The sequence below is a fragment of the Danio rerio genome, chromosome 18, assembly GCF_052040795.2.
Source record: "Danio rerio strain M-AB ecotype USA chromosome 18, GRCz13ab, whole genome shotgun sequence".
Taxonomy (NCBI): Eukaryota; Metazoa; Chordata; class Actinopteri; order Cypriniformes; family Danionidae; genus Danio; species Danio rerio.
Genome location: NC_141038.1, coordinates 9,146,554 through 9,167,500, shown reverse-complemented (window position 1 = coordinate 9,167,500; position 20,947 = coordinate 9,146,554). Strand labels below are relative to the sequence as shown.

Below are 20,947 nucleotides of genomic sequence, written 5' to 3'. Positions count from 1 at the left end.
AGACAGACAGACAGATGGATGGTGTGAGGAAGTGAGGGAGGGATGGACAAATAATGGATGGATGGATGATTGGATCATTGTATGGATGGATAAATGAATACTGAAATTAAATAGATCAGTAGATGGTCAGATAAAGGGATGGATGGATGGATGAATGGATGAAAAATAGCTTTGCCATAATACTGAAACACTGGATGCCACAAAAATCAGAATCAAACCATTTCAAATATTTTATGTATGTATATGCATAGAACTATCTTTATTTTTGAAAACATTATACACAATCACACACAAGACTACAGCTGTCTGTCAGTTCCGAGAGACACAGAGAGAAAAATAGAGAGAGAGAGAGAGAGAGAGAGAGAGAAGTGAGGATGTTTTTAAACTAGACTAAGGCTGAGAAAGAAGCAGCACACCGTGCAAACTGAGCTTCTCCCTCCATCATGCTTCTCTGACTGTGTGTGAGTGTTCAAAACACAAGAAAGTTTCACACAGTCAAACTTTTAAGTCCTCTTGAGTGATGTGACCTGTGTCTCAGAGCTGTATTTGTCATGTCACATAAATAAGTTAGCATGCCGTTGATTGTTGTGTGGACGAGTTCTTCTCACTCTCTGCTTTCACTCCTGTTTCCTTGTGGAAATTTTCACAGCTTGTCAACATCAGGTAACGCTGACATCCATAAGATCTGCACTCAACTGGTTTACACATGATAGGGATTTTACAGATATATTTCAGCACACCTGACAGTCTCACAAACAATGACAATGAGATTAATATCATGTTAAATTCAATTTATCATTTATTCAATTCATCTTTATATCTACAGCGCTTTTTACAATAAGGCCCAATTCTACAACTTCGCCTTACTCCAGGTGAAAGGGTGGGGGTGTCCTAATTCTCTTTAGCTTGAAGGTGTAGGGCTAAGTGAAAGGGCTAGATAGCTTTGAAACAGAGACTTTCTAGGACCACACTAGAAACCAAAGGGTACAGAAATATCCCAGAATAAACCAACCAGTGTCTGAAGAGTGGTGGGGCGGGTGCATGCAATGTATCTGAAGAGCGGTGGGGCGTGTGTGTGCGATGTATCTGAAGAGCGGTGGGGCGTGTGTGCGATGTACCTGAAGAGCATGGAGGTGAGTTGCGCGCGACGTACCTGAAGAGCGATGGGGGTGCGTGTGTGCGATGTACCCAAAGAGCAGTGGGGTGAGTTGCGCGCGACGTACCTGAAGAGTGGTGGGGGTGAGTTGCGTACTGAAGAGCGGTGGGGGTGAGTTTGATTTAAACTCACATTGTTAGCATTTAACACTGAATAAAGCACATGAGGTGTACCTGAGGTGATCATTGTCAGTTTTCTGTTGTTCAGCTTCAAGAAATAGAAGTTGTTTCTAAAATAGAAACTTGAGGTTTTGGTTAGAAACTCCTTTTAATTTCGAAAATATTTTTTCTACCATGTGCCATTGTTTTTATATAGAACACGACTTAATTCAGCATTTAGGCTCGATAGTCAGGCTGGCTCCTGTTGGTCCTCAGTTTGGCAACATTGCGCTTGTGTTTGTTGTGATCCAGGAATGCAATACCTAGTTCAACCACTGGGTGTCAAACTTATATATTGCTTGTTTATCTGCTGTGGTGACCCCTGATTAATAAAGGGTCTAAACCGAAAAGAAAATGAATGATTGAATTAATAATTACTCATGTATAGTAGTTGCACATTATAGTTTCACATCTGTCATTTGATGACATTCCAATACCCAGTTACTGTGTAGCACTGTCCCATTTCTTAAGCCTGATTTATACTTCTGCGTCAAGTGACCGGCGTAACTCACGGCGCAGGCAACACGCGTGGCTGTGCATTTATACTTCTGCACGCTGTCTCTGTCGGTCTGTTCCTCTGTGTCGAGTTTCTTCTCTGCTTTTTTGCTTTTCCTGAACACTTCCGGGATGTACAAGTGGCTCAAACTCGCTTATTTTGAGGCAGGAACCGGCGGACGTGCAACAACTTTAACTATGAGGTAAACACAAAACAAAACTTTCCATCCGGAGCTCCTTCACGGGACTCCACACTTGTAAACAATCGCTCGCGCCATTCGCGCGGCTCTCGGTCCCGCCCAGACTCGTCAGCGCTACCAAGCCGACCAATCACAGAGCTTACGCTATGCGTCGTTGCGAGGTGTAATTACATTTTTTAAAAAGGTGCACGTCAGTGACGGCGATGGCCACGGCGAAGGGCTATGCGTCAGCGCCGTAGCATACGCCGGTGTTTGACGCAGAAGTATAAATCAGCCTTAAGGGGTAAATTTGAAGCCCTTCCCTCTTACAGTCTTTTTAAGGGCAATGGTGAAGGAGTAGGGGTAAAAAAAATAGAATCTGGCCTTAATTTGCAGTGTTGGTGCAGTGCAGTGATTGCCGGAATATTTCATAGATTATACTGCTGAATGTTGATTTTTGGTTGAACTCTTAAGAACTTGAAAGCAATTTTCCAGCCAAACGATTACTTTTTTAAGAATCAGTCATCAGTAATGATCACCGTCCTGCCATTATAACAGCTCACAGTGTGCCTGAACTCACATCATTTACATTAGATCCCGCAAACTGGTTAAACTATCTCTGTTTGACAGAATTAAACTGGCAGAAGATACAAAAATGAGAGACGATCTGCTGCGTCCCTCCGTCATTTTAACTAGAACATAGGCTTCTGCTGCTAGCATATTTAGATATTCCTCACAGTTTCAGGATTTGGGTTTAGTGACAGAGAGAGAGAGAAAAAAAAAAGTCAATCGACTGGAATGGGCAGTCAAATGGATCAGAATAAAACTTTATCATAACTTATTAGCATGAGCCTTAGGTTTACATTTTATACAAAGAGCAATATATCATTCTGACGTTGATCACTGTCATAGATGTTAATGATTGGTAAATTAAACCCAGGTATTTATTTGTTGAAATGTATGAGCAGGACTAGGTAGTTTTTTATATTATGTATATATATATATATATATATATATATATATATATATATATATATATATATATATATATACATATATATATATATATATTAGGGATGTAACTGTATCAGAATTTCACGGTACGGTAATACAGTACCTCGGTATGAATGTCACGATACGGTATTTATTGAATCATTTACAGGAAAAACAAAACTACATAAAATACTCCAAAAAATACTCCAAAAAAGTGCCAAAAGTGTCAATGACATACACATTAGCCATCTATCTGTAAGCTTTGAAACAGGAACTTCAATTTTAATAACAAAAAATTATTAAACCATGTAAAAAAATAAAGTTTCAATTTAGTATTGTTGAAAACTCATCACATTCAACATTTAATCACTCACTCACTTAGAGATGGGTTTTAAGGAAAATTATCATATAACTATAATCTGGTAAAAGCTGGTATCTCTGGGTATTTACAATGTCTCCTGCAACAGAAAAAAACCCTCTCATTTGGGACTGAGGTTTCTGGGACAGAGATATGACTTGGCCCAGGTTGACAGCAGTGGGTAACGTTGTGCATTGTCTTTCCCCCACTTGAGAGGACAAGCCATGAGTGAGATAGAGGTCTCTTTGCGGTACAAGTCAATGTCTGCATCAATCTGAACAGTGTGCTGTGTTTCTGCAGTCCCCATGACTGTTATTAGTCGTATTCCCCAACTTGCAGGCACGTGCACACATAGGGCTCAACCTGTGCAGTGCACATGCCCTTTTTAGTCTTGGATAGAAAATGCCCTTCCAAAATGATCGAAAGTGCCCCCGCGACACGACACACCCTCCGTCCCGCCCTTCAGTAGGCGCGCGACAACACCGCTCTTGAGTATGCGCGCTCAACCCCCCCTCCCCGCTTTACAGTACGTGCGCGACAACACAGCTGATCAGAACGCGCGCGACAACACCGCTATCAGTACGCACGCGGCGACAACACCTGCTTTAGGTTCGAACATTTCCAGCTCTTTTTCATCCCCACTACTAGGAGCACACTCCATTTCCGCATTACTGGATCTGTAGTGACAACAGACCGCAAAGGCTGATGGCCACGCATATATATATATATATACACTATTCCAGCCATTCACCCAGACTACACATCCCATCATGCCTTCATGCTTTGCACCCATGCAAACTATAATTACCTCTCACACCTGAAATCAATCTGGATAGCATTTAATAACCTCCACATATTTGATATTGAGAATCTGCTCTTGTGTAAGTGATGCTGATTTTAGTACTGCAGTTGCATGATCTTTTTGAGGGAGTCACAAGACTTTAGGGTGATGCGGTAGCACAGAAGGTAGTGCTGTCGCCTCACAGCAAGAAGGTCGCTGGTTCGAACCTCAGCTGGGTCAGTTGGCGTTTCTGTGTGGAGTTTGCATGTTCTCCTCGCGTTTGCGTTGGTTTTCCCCGGGTGCTCTGGTTCACCCCACAGTTCAAAGACATGTGGTATAGGTGAATTGGGTAGGTTAAATTATCTGTAGTGTATGAGTGAGAATGAGTGTGCATGGATGTTCCCCAGAGATGGGTTGCAGCTAGAAGGGCATCCACTGCATGAAAACATATGCTGGATAAGTTGGCGGTTCATTCCACTGTGGCAATTTTTTTTCTTTTGATGTAAGATTATTTTGTTTACGCCATTGGCAGATTATTTTGTTGTTTTAGGGAAAAACTTACTTAATTTTGACACATTATTTCTTAAAACAAGATGATATGTTTTGCTTGTTTAGAAACTGCTTCTTTATGTAAGAATTTGTAGATATTTGGACTAGAAGCAAGACAAAAGGCATTTTTTGCAGCGTAATAATAATTCTGCTCTAAAAACCAGTTGTTTTTCCATGTGGAGTCCTTAAAATCCTTCTTGCTGAATTGTGAGAGAACTGTGATTTCTTTTTACATGCATGTGTGAATCCTGCAGATGTTTGATGTGGCTCTTAAAGCTTGATTTCAGCTTTACAGAGATTATGAGGTAAACTCGAGCTTGTTTTCTGTCTCTGGTGATGAAGGTGTTTCATCTTCAACATGTTCAGCCTGACAAAATGAAACCGCAGTTCAGCTTGACTGTGTTATGTGGAAGCATATTTTTCGGTGTCTCTAGATATTGCGCTTATCATTCATTTGTGTCTTTTACCTCTCTCTAGGGACAGTTCAGCCAAAAAAATGAAAATTACCTAGCCGTTTACTAAGACTGAAGGGGTTATAAACGTTTATGAATTTCTTTCCTGACAACCAACATTAGTTGTAGATTGTAGTGTTTATGTGTCCTATGAATACGTTTAAAAAATGTTCTTATCTTTGGTTGAGTTTTTATTATACAATATTTATTCTGATGATTTAGAATCTCGTACCTAACAAATGTCCTTATTTAAAAAAACTAAAACTTCATTCAATTCAATTCACCTTTATTTGTATAGTGCTTTTACAATATAGATTTTGTCAAAGAAGCTTCACATAGAAGATCATTGTAAATTGAAACAGTGTAGTTCAGTTTTCAGTGTTTAAGTTCAGTTCAATTTTACTCAGTTCAGTGTGGTTTAATAGTTACTGCTGAGAGTCTAAACACTGAAGGGCAAACCCATCAATGCACAGCTCTACAGATCCCGAACTATGCTTGCTAGGGCGACAGCAGCAAATAAAAAAAATTCACCAATTGGCGAAAGTGAAGAATTAAAAAACCTCAAGAGAACCAGGCTCAGTTAGGCATGACCATTTTTCCTATGGCCAAATGTCTTGTGCAGAGCTGCAGTCTAGGCACCGGAGGCTGGAGATTGCTGGACCACAGAGAAGACTCATCTGTCCCTGGAGCGTCACAGGAATCAGTCTCATGCTCTCCACTCCTCCATGACCTGGAGTTCCAAGGATTGTGGAAACCTTGGGATCATCTTGTCACTAGCCTTGGATCACATCAGTGGCACTGCATAGTCTAAGGGCCTCGGGATGAGTATTCCCAGGTGGAAATAGAAAATAAAGAAATAATTAGCGTAGCTGCTGTTCATAGTGTATAAAAACGATATACAAAAACCTGCGAGAACCGAATGTATGTATCATACCCCTAAGCGATGCACTGTTTACTAAAAAAATAGATCTTTATTCTAGTTTTGAACTGCGAGAGTGTGCCTGAGCCTTGGACATTATCAGGAAGGCTATTCCAGAGTTTAGGAGCCATAAATGAGAAGGCTCAACCTCCTTTACTCGACTTTGCTATTCTAGGTACTACCATAAACCTTGAGTTTTGAGATCTTAAAGAGCACTTGTATTGTAGAGAGACAGAAGGTTGGTTAGATAAACAGGAGCTAGATTATTTAAAGCTATACTAATACTGAAACTTAAAAAAAAAAACTAAACTAAACCGAAGCAATTTTTTTTCATTGTTATAAAAACTAATAAAAACTAGTAAATCTGCCTCTAAAAACTAATTAAAACTAACTGAATTTAAAAACAAAAAGTCTAAACTAATGAAAAATCTAAAACTTTTATAACCTTGGTGAGCCATTGTGCCACATTTAAGTCATTTAATAAAATTATATTCCTATCGCAATGTGTATTGTAGAAAAATAAAATATCATAATCTCAGTTTTTTTTCAATATTGTGCTGCTCTGTTCCATCTGGATGCACAAAGCACACACCGGCTATGATTTAAATCTTCTGCCCTCACTTCATTTATAGCTGTGAATCTTTAGTGCAGCCATAAACAAATTAGAAAATCATTCCCGTCACGTGTTTTGCTCAGTCTATCAGTAGCAGTTTAATATTTAATAGTGTTGCGATTGCATGCGTAACATGTTAGCAGGCCTCTGTGGTGTTTGCGGCTCATTGGCGGACGAGTGTTTGTGCTGAATTAAAACCCTCTCCACTCAACAAGCTCTCGCCTGTGTGTGTTTGTGTGTGTGAAGGATCTTCATGCCGCAATGTCTTTATTCAGAGCCTCGCTGAGTAAGACTGTTTCATAGCGGAGTAGCCAATCTACATGACCTGCACTGCAGAGTTTGTTCACTTGACTTTTTCAAGTCTTACTCATTAGACGGGACCCCTGGAGACCCCGCGTGTGGTTTAAGAGAGCAAAGAGGCTGCCTGCTCATTTTCAGCACCTGTCAGAGGAAAAGAGGAGCGGTATAAAAGAAGAAATATGGTACCATATAGACTGAAATCATGAAAGCATTCAATGTTTGATGTAATCTCAATTGAAACATGATGACATGACGGGACATAGAATAGCTCCTCCCTTTTAAAAAAAAAAAAATTGGCCAATAGTGTTTTGTTTTTTATCACAACTATGCCAGTGAAAGTGGTTGAGATCAAATGAAAAGTGAATAAGAAGCATCTTGAAGGGCGGAGCATGAGAGATGTTAGAGAGCATTTGTTTGTTCAGAAGATTTGATGAGAAACTGAAGTAGACGGTGACGTCAAAAAAATAGTTGATCCATTTAGGCGAAAGTGACAAACTACTCGCTTAGGATGTTTTTATCAGGTTTATATTTAATACGGTGTATAGATATATTTGAATATATATATCTAAATGGGTTTTTGTCGCTGTTTTGGCACACACACACTTACTGGCCACTTTATTAGGTACACCTTACTAGTATCAGGTTGGACCAACTTTTGCCTTTAGAACTGCCTTAATCCATCGTTGCATTGATTCAACAACATACTGAAAACATTCCTCCGAAACTTTGCTCCATATTGACATGATAGGTTCGCACCATATCACGGTTAAATCAACTTTCTTCCCTATTTTGATGCTCAGTTTGAACTGCAGCAGATCGTCTTGACCATGTGTACATGTCTAAATGCATTGAGTTGCTGCCATGTGATTGGCTGATTAAAAATTTACATTTATGAACAGTTGGACAGGTGTAATTATTTTACATTTACACAACCTTTAAATAAGTAATGAAAAAGAATAACATTTAAAAATGTAAATAATTAAACAAGATAAAAAGTTATGGACATACACATATAGATTAATACATTGTAACTGAAGTCGGAACGTTTCAAAGAGTTACAATATGTACAATAATTTTGATATTGATTACAATTATAATAATTGTGCGGCTATTGGATATTTTCCCCACAAAATTAAATTGTAAAACTCCATACAGAAATGGAGTATGGAATGCTTGCCCAGCCGGGACACAAACCAGCGATCTGCTTGCTATAAGATGAGGGAAATCACAATCTTAAAAACTATTTGATTTGAATCAAACAAAATATGAGAAAACTTCACCAAAAAAGAAAGAAAAAAAAAAACGTTGAACTTTGTTGAACATCATAGTCAATATTTTATTTTGTGGGTAATGTAGTCTATTAATGATTTAACAAACAACTAAATTCATTAATGCATGCTGTTTGGTTGCATTAATATACTGTATAATCAATAAGCAACCTCAGGTCACAACAGGTCTTTATTTATAGATATACTGTATCAGTTTTTTTAAAAAACAATATATCTATAGACAAAATGAATGGGTTTTTTACTTCTATAATCTGAATTTTGAGATCTGTTTTCTTTTCCTTTTTGTTGTCTTTGCTAAAATGGATTAAGTAGGATTAAATATGAACACATTGAACATTATGACTGTTACTTTCAGCATCTTATGCCAAATAAATAAATAAATACAATTTAAGCAATCAGAAATGGAGAGAAGTTTACAAGGAGCTGATTCTTACACAAAGGGCTGTGGAGAGCATTAATTACCAGCAGTTAATCACTTAAATTAATCACCACACTGCGGTGGACGTTTTGAAACTCTTAATAACTCTGATGATCAGATTTTGTTGGATATTGTTTACTGAGAAATTCTTGATCGTAATTTATGTGGTGACACGGTGACAGCACACGGTTGAAAGCTTGCGACTTTAATTAGAATTAAAGTATTCTTAATGCACCAATGCCTACAGAAAACATACTAAAAAGTTGTGTGTTTACAGGACATGAATTATTATAAGCCCAATCATGGAATAATGTTAGAGTGGGGTTGTTGAATATTGGATTCTGATTGGCTGAATATTTCAATTATTTAGGAGGGAACGCTAAGGCTAAGTTGGCGAAGGCACTTTTTGACGGTATTACAGTTTTATAACCCTGAAACGTATCGTTTTCAGTGGTCCTTAAAGTTTTAGTTCATCGTAAAAATATCTGTTAATTAACAGTGTCCATATTCTATGATTCACAAGTGTTTTCTTTTTATTTATGTTTGTGAAATGCATTATGGGACTTGACCTCTGCTATGTTGATTTTTGATGTTGAAAAGTCAACTCTACAGTTTAAGAAAGTAAGTCATTATTATTGTAGTTTGAAATAATATATAAGAAATTACATAGAGAAATAATTCTGTAAAATACCAGAAAATGTACTGGTGGTTTATTACAAGGTTTTTGTAGTGTAATATACAACAGCATCCTAGACGATATATCTCTTTAAATTAGTAAAAAAAAAAAAAGTTAATAAAAGTCACTTTTTCAAACTTTTCATGGTTCAAAGTTGTTGGAATAAAATCAAGGTTCCATAATGCAATTTAAAAGCATAAATAAACGGAAAAATAAAAACCTGAATAACAAAATATGAAAAACTGCTAATTAATTTTTTTATTTATTTTTGCAAGTATTTTTTGATGTTTTTAAGAATTTAAGAAACCAGTGGCTATTGACATTTTATATTGATAAAATATTATTTATTGACAAAATTATAATCAATATATTGTGTTTAGCAACAAACAAACAAATAAATAAATAAACAAACAGACAAACAAACAAACAAACAAACAAACAAACAATAAATAAATAAATAAATAAATAAATAAATAAATAAATAAATAAATAAATAAATAAATAATATTTTTTAAAGCACTTGAGGGTGAGGAAATGGTAAACTTTAGTCTTTGGGGGAATTATTCCTTTAAAGGGGTCATATGACGACACATTAAACAGCGTGTAGTGTCTCTGATGTCTGTGGAAACTTCAGCTCAAATTATCCCACAGATCATTTAAAGCACATTCAGTTTGCCACTATTTTCTATAATATATATATATATATATATATATATATATATATATATATATATATATATATATATATATATATATACACACACACACACATACCTGGTTGAAGTCACAATCTATTAGCCCACCTTATAATTTTTTTTCTTTTTTTATATATTTCCCCAATGCTGTTTAACAGAGCAAATACATTTTCACAGTGTGTCTGATATTTTTTCTTGTTTCATTTCGGCTAGAATAAAAGCAGTTTTTACTTTTTTTAAAACCATTTCAGGGAAAAATTGATTATTTGTTTAATAATAAAAAATAGGATTAATATAGAACAATAATAATAAATGATATATTAAAACTATTATGATTAGAAATGTGTTGGAAAAAAAATTCACTCTGTTAAACAGAATTTGGGGGTATATATATATATTTGTGTGTTTACATTTTAATGCAAACGAGTGGGGGATAGGGTGGATCCTTTATTATCTTGTAGTCAGGACTCAATGAAACTTGAGAATCATTTTCGTTTGAAAAAAAAAACTAAAAGCATTTAGAAATATTTTAGAAAGTTGTTGTATACACTTTACAGTTCCCACTATATGAGTAAACCCTATACAGAGCTCTCTTTTAAATTAATATTTTCTATAGGTTGCTTAACCATAATATATATATATATATATATATATATATATATATATATATATATATATATATATATATATATATATATATATATATATATATATATATATATATATTTTTTTTTTTTTTTTGCAAATGCATTTACATGCATTTTTGATAGTTACTACCAAAGCTAAAACTGGAACTAATCTAAGAAAAAAAAAAAAGAAATTTTTCTGCACACCCTTTTAGCCCTAATGATGTTCGTTGACCAAACTCTTATTTTAATGGATATAACTGTTTAATAAAACTGTTTTGTTAAAATACATCAAAATCTATTGGCTATATTCACTGCAAAATGGATAAAAATATTCATTTTCAAAATGGGGTGTACTTGTTTATGCTGAGCACTATATAAATGGAAATTTATTGAACATTCAGTCTTTTCTTCACCATTAGATGAATCATCTCCTAATAGTGTAAGTTTATTCAGCATCTCGCTCAGATCACTCCCCTTATCGCTTGATGTTCATTTTTTCGATCACGTTTGACAGTGATGAACTGTCCCTGTCTCTTTCTCCAGATGTGCTTTATATCTCTACTCCACATTTCTCTAGAGACCTGCAGAAAACCAGCCTGTTTCCCAAAAGCTCTGCTGAGCGGATCCACAGTGTTTTCCAGCCAAGCATTGTGTGCTGCCGTATGCATGCAGCTCAATCAATGCATTGTTAACAATCTCTCTCTCCTAAACTGATGCCAAAAGATGCCTGTTATGAATTTCCTCAGGCTAATACTATCAGCATCAGTCCACGAGTTCAGGGAATCGCATCAGCATTGCTGCATTGTGGGAGAAGTACTGCCAATGTAGATGGGATAGTGTGTGTGTTTGTGTGTGTGTGTGTGCTTATTGAGCTATACTTTAACGTTATACAATTCTCAGTGTGCCTCACACAGGTGAGTGGGTTTGACAAACCACCTGTAGAAAACAAACTCTTTCTTTTCTCTGATACTTTAACTGAGACTTGCACCAGTTTTGCACATTTGCACTAGTCTTAAAATTACTCTGTATCGCTAAAAAACCTACATTTATGGCTTCACATGGGTGAGTGGGCTTGACAAATCACCCGTAGAAACACTCTTCTCTCTCTACATATTTTTTCTAGTACTTATTTGAGTTTATTTATTACCTCTTTTTGTTTAATTGCTGAACGCCTCCTTAATTGAAAGTTCCTTTAGACATAAGTGTCTGCTATATGACTAAATGTAAATCTAAAATATACAAAAATATAATAATGCAGCGTTTATGGGCTGTACATTTGATGTCGTTCCCTCTTCTGGCTGCCATTATGACCTGAAGAGCTTGTCGGTCCAAACGTTGTCCAAAAACATTGTCTTTTGAGAGGTAAAGTGGCGGTATACTGATTATTTTCACTTTTTCTATTGTGTTTGGTTTGATTGAGCACCTGCCTTTAAGATTTTCTTAGATGTGCGCACACTGATGTTTTTCTATCTGCCATTATCAGTCTCATCGTGAAGTAATCGTAAAGATATAGTATCAAGGAGATTTTTATTGGAATTATTTAGCTAAATAGGAATTCAAGAATATTTATTTGTGGTACCCTCCCATTCACTGCTATCTAAGATCACCCAAATAGGAAATTTGGAAACATTTTGTGAATTCGAACTACATAAAACTCTATGGGCCCTATCATAGACCCAGCGCAATAAGGCGCAAGATGTGTATGGCGCGATTTGTTGCTATTTTCAAACCAGCGCAACTGTAATTTTCTCGTTTTGTGCCTCGTTGGTTAGATGGCAAATCTATTTGCACCATTTTGTGGACTCATGGGTGTGGTGGCCTAAACAGGAGGTGCGTTAAGGCGCATTGTTTGCGCAACGTTATTTTAGGCAACTGAAATAGACTGTGCCATTGACCAACTAAAAACTGGTCTAAAATCTAGCGCAAAGTTTGTTAGTTATGCGCCAAACGCTTGTATAACTCAGTTTTTTGACCACACTTCTTTAATATTTTTTCATTTATTCGTTTGCTGGAAATTAGAACTGAATTTAGAAATAGTTTTGAAGCAAATCTTAGTGCTTAATGAACAACATTAAATATGTAAACAAATGGATGTCTTTAGTGGAGTATGTACAACACAGTTTCCTTATTCACAAAAGTAAAGGAGTAAAGTACAAAGTAAAGTAAAGAGGCCGACTGGAGGAGGCTCATTCTTTATCCTCATTGCAGATGAATTGTTTAACTGTTTTCTCTCTTGTGAAGCGCCACCATGTAAATAGCAAATGTGCTATCGCTTGACGCAACTCACTCTTAAAGGGAATGGGAGATGAGACTCTAATTGGTTTAATGCACGTTGTGCTCAAAAACACACCCATAACTCATTACGAAAATAAGCACAACCCTGTTTGACCATGCACCGGGGCGCAAAGCGTGTTTTTCCATCTTTAAAATAGCAAAAGCGGATTTGGAGATACTCTTAATGCTTTTGCACCATACGCTTTAGACTTTGTGCCTAGATCGTTTAAACAGAGTCCTAAAACTTTTGAGCCCTCTACTCAGACATTATCTTCTTTTTTTGATCTGAAGGGTGTTTCAATCAGTAGTCTGGTTGGCGATATTATTTCTCACTTATTTTAGTTCCAGAAATCAATGCTAAGGCAATCTAAGGCAATTCTATGCAGGGAGTCCCAGAATGCAGTGCTCAGTCAGCGGCGGAAAATATCAATAAACACAGACTTGTCTAATTAAAAATGAACTATGACACAGTCCCAAAACCCTTCCCTGGTGACATCTCTGGGCTGTGATGTAGAAGCAAACAGGAGAATGAAATCAATATCCATAATAATTAATACTAAATGAAAACCATTATGGCATCATTAATAATTAACACACTCAAATATTATAGTATTTATTAGATAGAGAATGCCTGACTATTGTGAAAGTGTTTCTCTTTTCTGATTTATGATTCATAGTTATGTTAGAGGAGAATGTATTTTTTAACTCTGTAAATTACTGATGACATTTCTACTTAAGTAAAAACATTTCTTTCTACTTTAAAAGCATTGTCATTTTTGCATACTGTTCTAAACACTTCTTAAAAATATATATATAAAAGCATATCTGAAAACTTTTTATATTAAACTATTTTTAAAAAACAATTTAGTTATATGAAGCATAATTTTTAATTATTCAAATAGTTTCCGAATACTAAAGTAACACACAGCAAATAAATGTGTATATACACTCACCGGCCACTTTATTAGGTACACATTAATAGTACTAGGGTTGGACTGGCTTTTGCCATTAGGACTGCTTTAATCCTTTGTGTCATAGATTCAACAAGGTAATGGAAATATTCCTCAGAGATTTTGCTCCATATTGACATGATAGCATCACACGGTTGCTGCAGATTTATCGGCTGCACATCCATGATGCGAATCTCTCATTCCGCCACATCCCAAAGGTGCTCTATTGGATTGAGCTCTGGTGACTGCGGAGGCCATTTGAGAACAGTCAACTCATTGTCATGTTCAAGAAACCGGTCTGAGATGATTTGCGTTTTATGACATGGTGTGTTATCCTGATGGAAGTAGCCCTCAGAAGATGGGTACGCCGTGTCATAAAGGGATGGACATGGTGAGCAAAAATACCTGAGTTCTGTGGCGTTGACTCAATGCTTAATTGGTACTAAAGGGCCCAAAGTGTGCCAAGAAAAAATCCTCACACCATTACACCACCACCACCACCACCAGCCTGAACAATTGATACAAGGCAGGATGGATCCATGCTTCTGCTGGTGTAGCCCATCTGCCTCACGGTTGGATGTGTTGTGTGTTCAGAGATGCTCTTCTGCATACCTCAGTTGTAACGAGTGGTTATTTGAGTTACTGTCTTTCTATTAGCTGGAAGGCATTTGCGCCCATGGAACTGCCACAGAATGGCATATTTTCTCTTATTCGGGCCATTCTTTGTAAACCCTAGAAATGGTTGTGCGTGAAAATCCCAGTAGATCAGCAGTTTCTGAAAAACTCAGACCAGCCCATCTGGCACCAACAACCATGTCACATTCAAAGTCGCTTAAATCACCTTTCTTCCCCATTCTGATGCTCTGTTTAAACTGCACCAGATCATCTTGATCATGTCTATATGCCTAAATGCTTTGAGTTGCATGTGATTGACTGATTAGACATTTGCGATAGCAAGCAGGTGGACAGGTGTACCTAATAAAGTGACCGGTGAGTGTATGTTCTATATAAATTACACAGTACTTTCACTATAAACTTAGCTGGACCTAAATTAAAATGGACTTTGCCTCCGCTTTTGTTGATTATGTTTAGGTTAGTCGTTTGTGGTTTCTCTGCGTTCTTGTCAGGAAGAAGAATACAAGAGTTACATGAGATTATTGTATTACTGCATTAAAGCGTCAGTTCCATCTGCATGCTGAATAGAGGGTTGTCGTCCGGCAGTGGTCTGTTTTCCTCTTATTCTCTGTTTAAATGGAGCTGAATTTGCTCCAGTCGCCTGTCAACATGAGCAAGGATAAACACAAAAAAAGTGATGAAACTTAAGATTGAAAATCAAGAGGAACGAGCGCGGCGGAGGCTGTTGTTATCCCCGCAAAAACAGAGCGAAACGCAGGCTTAACTTCAGGGATATTCTGCACACAATTACAAGTTTCGCAGACACTTTTCTTTTTATGTGTGTCTGTGTGTGTGTGTGTGTGTGTGTGTGTGTTTCAGACTGATGTCCTCCTTCCTCCCCATCTTTGTCTCCTTAATGCTGGGCTCTCTGGTAAAATAAATGCAGCAGACAAGAGTTCAAAGCTGCATTTGATGTTGTATTTGCTGAGAGGAGAATTGAACAAAAGCTCTGAAAGCCTCTCTGGCTCCTGTGCCGGTGGTCTGCTGGTAATCACATCGCTGAGGAAAGGCCAGGGGGGGGCGTGGGTTATTAGAAATGCTGTAGAGGACAAAGACGCGGGTGAGAGGCTTTTATTGACACTCAGCTTGATTGGCCGGTGGGTTCACTCGCAGATCTCCCTTGCTGATTTTGGGGCAAAAGATTTTTGTCAAGAGGTTAAAACTTCTTGCTTTTTTTCACAACACATGCAAAATAACTTTAGAGAATATTATTTTTATCATAAAAATAGTGTAGTTGGTACAAGAAAGCTCTTATTGGCTGCATAGAAACGTCTCTTAATTAACATTTTATTCATATTTTGTAATCCAAGTATGATTCTTATTTATTTACACATTCAAATTAATTATCCCATATAGAAAAATGACAATATAAATCACGTGTCAATTACAAGACTTGCGGGCCAAATGTGGCCCGTCAAAACATTTAATCAGGCCTGACAACAAGTTTTGGTAATGAAGTTCAACTGGCCCGTGCTCACTTTCAATATTAGGTCTGTGACAATGACAATACTGAGACGCAGGTGGTGCTGTTGCGCTTTACCATACTTACTAATTTTGACGTTAGCATAACGTTACACTAAATGTAAACAAGGCAAAATATTTCTAGCAGTGGCGCAAAAAGGGGGTATGCAGTATATGCGGCGCATAGGGGCGCCACACATGGGGGGCGCCATTTTGCCAAAACTATTTTTGAAATTATCCATATTAAAAGTTTCAAATAATATATATATATATATTGTTAAAAAATGTTATTTAGCATTTTATGCGCGTATAATATTGTATTTTATTAAATTAAAAAATCATTCCACCCCTCCCCCCCCATTTTTCATACCATATACATATTTTTATGAATTTATTATGTATCATATTGATTCATCAGGCCTTTTGGTAACTTCTTAGCTCAAAACTATTTTAATTGTAGATACAAACAAAGTTATAACATTTCAATTAAATAGAACATTTCACACAGTTTGTTTCTGTTTTTTTGTACACTAAACATTTGACAGTCTTTTTTATTTCACTTTTAGAAGTTTCAGTCAATTGTTCTTGCAAAAACAGACCTAACACTTCTCACAGTATGCATGTGAGAAGTAATTGCAATGTTCTTTTGCCCTTTAGGACTCCCATGTCTATCATTTTGTTTTGACAAATGTAGTACAAAAAGTCCAAAAGCAAGGCTAGTCAAGGTGCTATAATCATTTAGTGAGGGAAAATTAAATTGAGAAGAAATTTGGGGTGGTATGAGATGCATTTCTTTGCGACTTAACATGCTTAATGTAATTATACCTTTTACTACTTCAAAAAATACAGTTTCGCAGTTCTGAACACAACTGAAATAGTATGAAGCATATTGATATCTTTATGAAAAAATATCTTTAATTTATTGATTGAAATATTTTCCACATTTTATCACTTGCCTGTTTTAAAATATAGTTGGATTGAAGGGGGGCGCGCAAAAGTTGAAGCCGCATACCCATCAGTAAATGTGCAGTTGCGCCCCTGATTTCTAGGACTAGCAAAATGTCAAAAAAACCGCCTCACAGACCACCATACTAGGTTTGAAATCCACAAGTTCAAAGTTGTAGGCATCGACATTTGGCATGGATCATTTCATGATTAGGTTGCCTTTTTAAAGCTAAAAGACTAAGTTCAATAAAACAATATCAGAAACCATCTGTTGCTTGTTACAATGTGATATATCAGTTGTTGGCATTTTGTTTCATCATCAGTTTTTCTGAATATGAAATTGTTTTAAAAGTAGACTACTGTTCTATGCTACCCTACTGTACTGTTTTATGCTTATAATGGTTAGAGACCTTATTTCGTGTTGTGATAGAGATAAAAACCTGATGTGACACAAATTAAATGTAAAACTTTACTATTTTGATAAATGTGATTTATGAAGTGATATAGAGATGTTATACAGTTAGTACACTTTCATTTTTTCCAATAAATATATATATTTTTTTAATGTGTGCGGCCCTAACCAAGTTTGGATTTGACACCCCTGATATAAAGCATGTATTATTAATTATATAATATAGTATATAATAAACATGACTTTCATAGTTCATATTTGGATTTTACATAAATAAAATATCTGTTATATATGAAGCATACATTTTTAAATGATAAGAAAAAAAGGCTGGTATATACAGGATTTGGACATTGAAACTAAAACACCTGGTTTTAGACCACAATAATTCATTAGTATGGTGCAGGGCCTTTTTTTGCTGCTGATACAGCATCTTGGGAATGACAGATACAAGTCCTGCACAGTGAGCACAGGGATTTTGAGTCATTCTCCTTGCAGAACAGTGGCCAGGTCACTATGTAATGCTCAGGAAAACATTTCCTTTTTTGCTTCTCCAAAACACCCTAAAGTGACTCAATAATATTTAGATCTGGTAACTGTGCAGGCCATGGGAGATATTAAACTTTACTTTCATGTTCATTAAATCACTCTGTCAATAGTCTTGCTGTGTGTATTGGTGCATTATCATTCTGATACATGGCACCACCTTCAGGACACATTGTTTGACCAGTTGGCTGCACATGGTCCTCCAGAATGGTTCGGTAGTCCTTGGCAGTTGCATGCCCATCTAGCACAAGTATTTGGTCTAGGGAATGCCAGTATATTTAATTAACATTTTCCCATATTTTGTAATCCATGCAATAATTCATTATTGTGCTGTAGGGCCTCCTTTTGTGGCCAATATAGCATCAGTTCATCTTGGGAATGACAGATACAAGTCCTGCACAGTGGGCAGAAGGATTTTGAGCCATTCTTCTTGCCAAATAATGTCCTGGTCAATATGTGATACTCAGAAAAACATTTCCTTACTCGTTCCTCTAAAACACCCCAAAGTGTCTCAATAATATTTAGATCTGGTGACTGTGCAGACCATTGATCAATTTTACTTTCATGTTCTTCAAACCAATCTGTAATGAGTCTTGATCTGTGTATTGATGAATTATTATTCTGATACATGCACCACTTTTAAAATATATTGTTTGAATCATTGGGTGCACATGATCCTTGAGAATGGTTCAATAGTTCTTGACAGTAATGTGCCCATCTAGCACAATTATTGGGCCTATGGAATGCCAATATATGTCAGCCCAAACCATCTCTGATCCACCTCCATATTTCATTCTGAGTTTGCAGCCATCTGGGTGGTAAGCTTTCCTACCATGACTCTCCTGGATGTGGGAAAAAAGTGAAAGTGGACTTTCTGTGTATCATAACATTTCTGATGAAAAAATGTGCATTATATTTTCCACAAAAATATTAAGGACCACAACTATTTAGAAAATTTAGATTATTGGAGTGAGTCTTAAATGTCATGTGATACTGGAGAAATATGCTAAAAATTCAGTTTGAATCGAATAAAAAGTTACGTTTTAAAATATTCTAAAACAAATGTTATTTTAATTTGCATTAGCACTTCACAGTTTTGCTTATTCTAATGTATTTTTGATGAAATTAAAGCAGCTCTGGTAACTTTGGTTGACTCATAACACTCGTTTTTTTGTGTTTTCTCTGCAGAAATGCATGAAGTTTAATGTGGAGTCGCCCATCTGGTTGTCTAAACAGCGAATCCTCTGCACACTCAACCAGAGCCTGAAGGATGTGCTGAACTACGGACTCTTTCTGCCTGCGTACAACGGCAAAGCTGGCAAATTCCTAGACGAGCAGCGCACACTGAAAGAATACCCGCTTCCCGCAGTCTCTCCTGTCCCGTACCTGGAGGTGAGAGCTCTTCTCTGACCTGTGTGAAGGAATGATTTAGTGGCTTTTAAAATAATTCTGCTGAGATTTATTTCGATAGGATTTGTTACAAATTGCCGTGCCACAGGATTCATTGCTAGGTTGCTAGTTCAGGTTCATTAAGGAAGCTAAATAATGCACATCCAGCTGGTTGTTATCGCAGAATAAACCCTCAGGGGGGGTTCTTTTGTGATAACAACAGACTTGATGTGCACTGTAAAAATATCAGTAAATTAACAGCTTTCCATATTTTGCGATTCATCTTTTTTGAGGATTTTGAATCAACTTTTGATGATAAAAAGTTTCAAAAATTGATTTTATTGACATTTTTACACAGCGGATGCTCTTCCAGCCGCAACCCATCTCTGGGAAACATCCACACACACATTCACACACACACTCATACACTATGGACAATTTAGCCTACCCAATTCACCTGTACCGCATGTCTTTGGACTGTGGGGGAAACCGGAGCACCCAGAGGAAACCCATGCGAATGCAGGGAGAACATGCAAACTCCACAAAGAAACGCCAACTGAGCCGAGGCTTGAACCAGCGACCCAGCGACCTTCTTGCTGTGAGGCGACATTACTACCTACTGCATCACTGCTTTTCCCATGTTCAAATCAGATGTCGTATATTGGTTTTAAACCAAGTTTCAAGAGTTTACACTTAGCTGATGATTGATAATAAAGCTAGTTTGGCTTGCTGTCCTGGGAGAGAGCCCTGAGCTTATAAGATCCTCGAGCCCTGGGCTCCCTCCCGTTGCAAGGCGAGAGGGGAGTTTGAGCTCAGGTAGATCTCGATGACTCCCCCTCTTGCTTGTTGTAGCTAAGTGTCAGATATGGATGCTGAAAGGTGTACTCAGAGTTTAGCTAAAGTATTTAGATTAATTGCTTAGAGTGCTTGTTTTTGAACTGTGGGAGGAAACCGGAGGACCCGGGGAAAACCCACGCGACCACGGGGAGAACGAGCAAACTCCGCACAGAAATGCTGTCTGGTTTGGAAAGGAATTAAACCAGGGGCATTCTTGCTCTGCGGCAACAGCGCTAATCGCTGGCCACCGTGACGCCTGTTTGAAAGGAGGGAAAGGAGGGTTGGGTGGGGGGGTTTCTTTAAGACGAAGATATTGAGATGAGAAAAGTCTGGTTATTTATAGTGAGTTAAGGATCGTCTGATAGGATAATCAGTCGTTAGCTAAAGTTGGAACAGGTGTGAACAATCATAAGCACGTGATCCTCTCGAAATTTCTTTATAAATAAACTTCACAAAGGTCATACAATCTGACAAAGTTGTATACTGAAGGTATAGTTCAATCAAAGATTTATTATTTTTATTGGGTCGACATGGTGGCTCAGTGGTTAGCACTCTCGCCTCACAGCAAGAAGGTCGCTGGTTCGAGTCCTGGCTGGGTTAGTTGGCGTTTCTGTGTGGAGTTTGCATGTTCTTCCCGTAGTGGCGTGGGTTTCCTCCAGGTGCTCTGGTTTCCACCAGTCCAAGGGCATGCGCTATAGATTAATTATATAAACTAATTTGGCCATAGTTTGAATGTGTGAATGAGCGTATGGGTGTTTCCTTGTACTGGGTTGCAGCTGGAAGGTCATCCACTGTGTAAAA

General features: G+C 37.2%; 1 protein-coding gene across 10 annotated transcripts in view; it reads left to right on the top strand.

The window, feature by feature from the left end:
• The window catches only part of shank3a (SH3 and multiple ankyrin repeat domains 3a), a 368,633-nt gene that overhangs the window by 46,604 nt on the left and 301,082 nt on the right, over positions 1 to 20,947 (top strand). For all 10 annotated transcript variants that reach the window (XR_015514523.1, XR_015514524.1, XR_015514522.1 and 7 more), the window contains exon 2: positions 19,109 to 19,312. Coding sequence is in view for 7 of the 10 variants with exons in the window: in XM_087292766.1 (XP_087148892.1) it covers positions 19,109 to 19,312 (204 nt within the window). In the remaining 3 variants the exon portion in view is untranslated. The remainder of the gene's footprint in view (positions 1 to 19,108; positions 19,313 to 20,947) is intronic.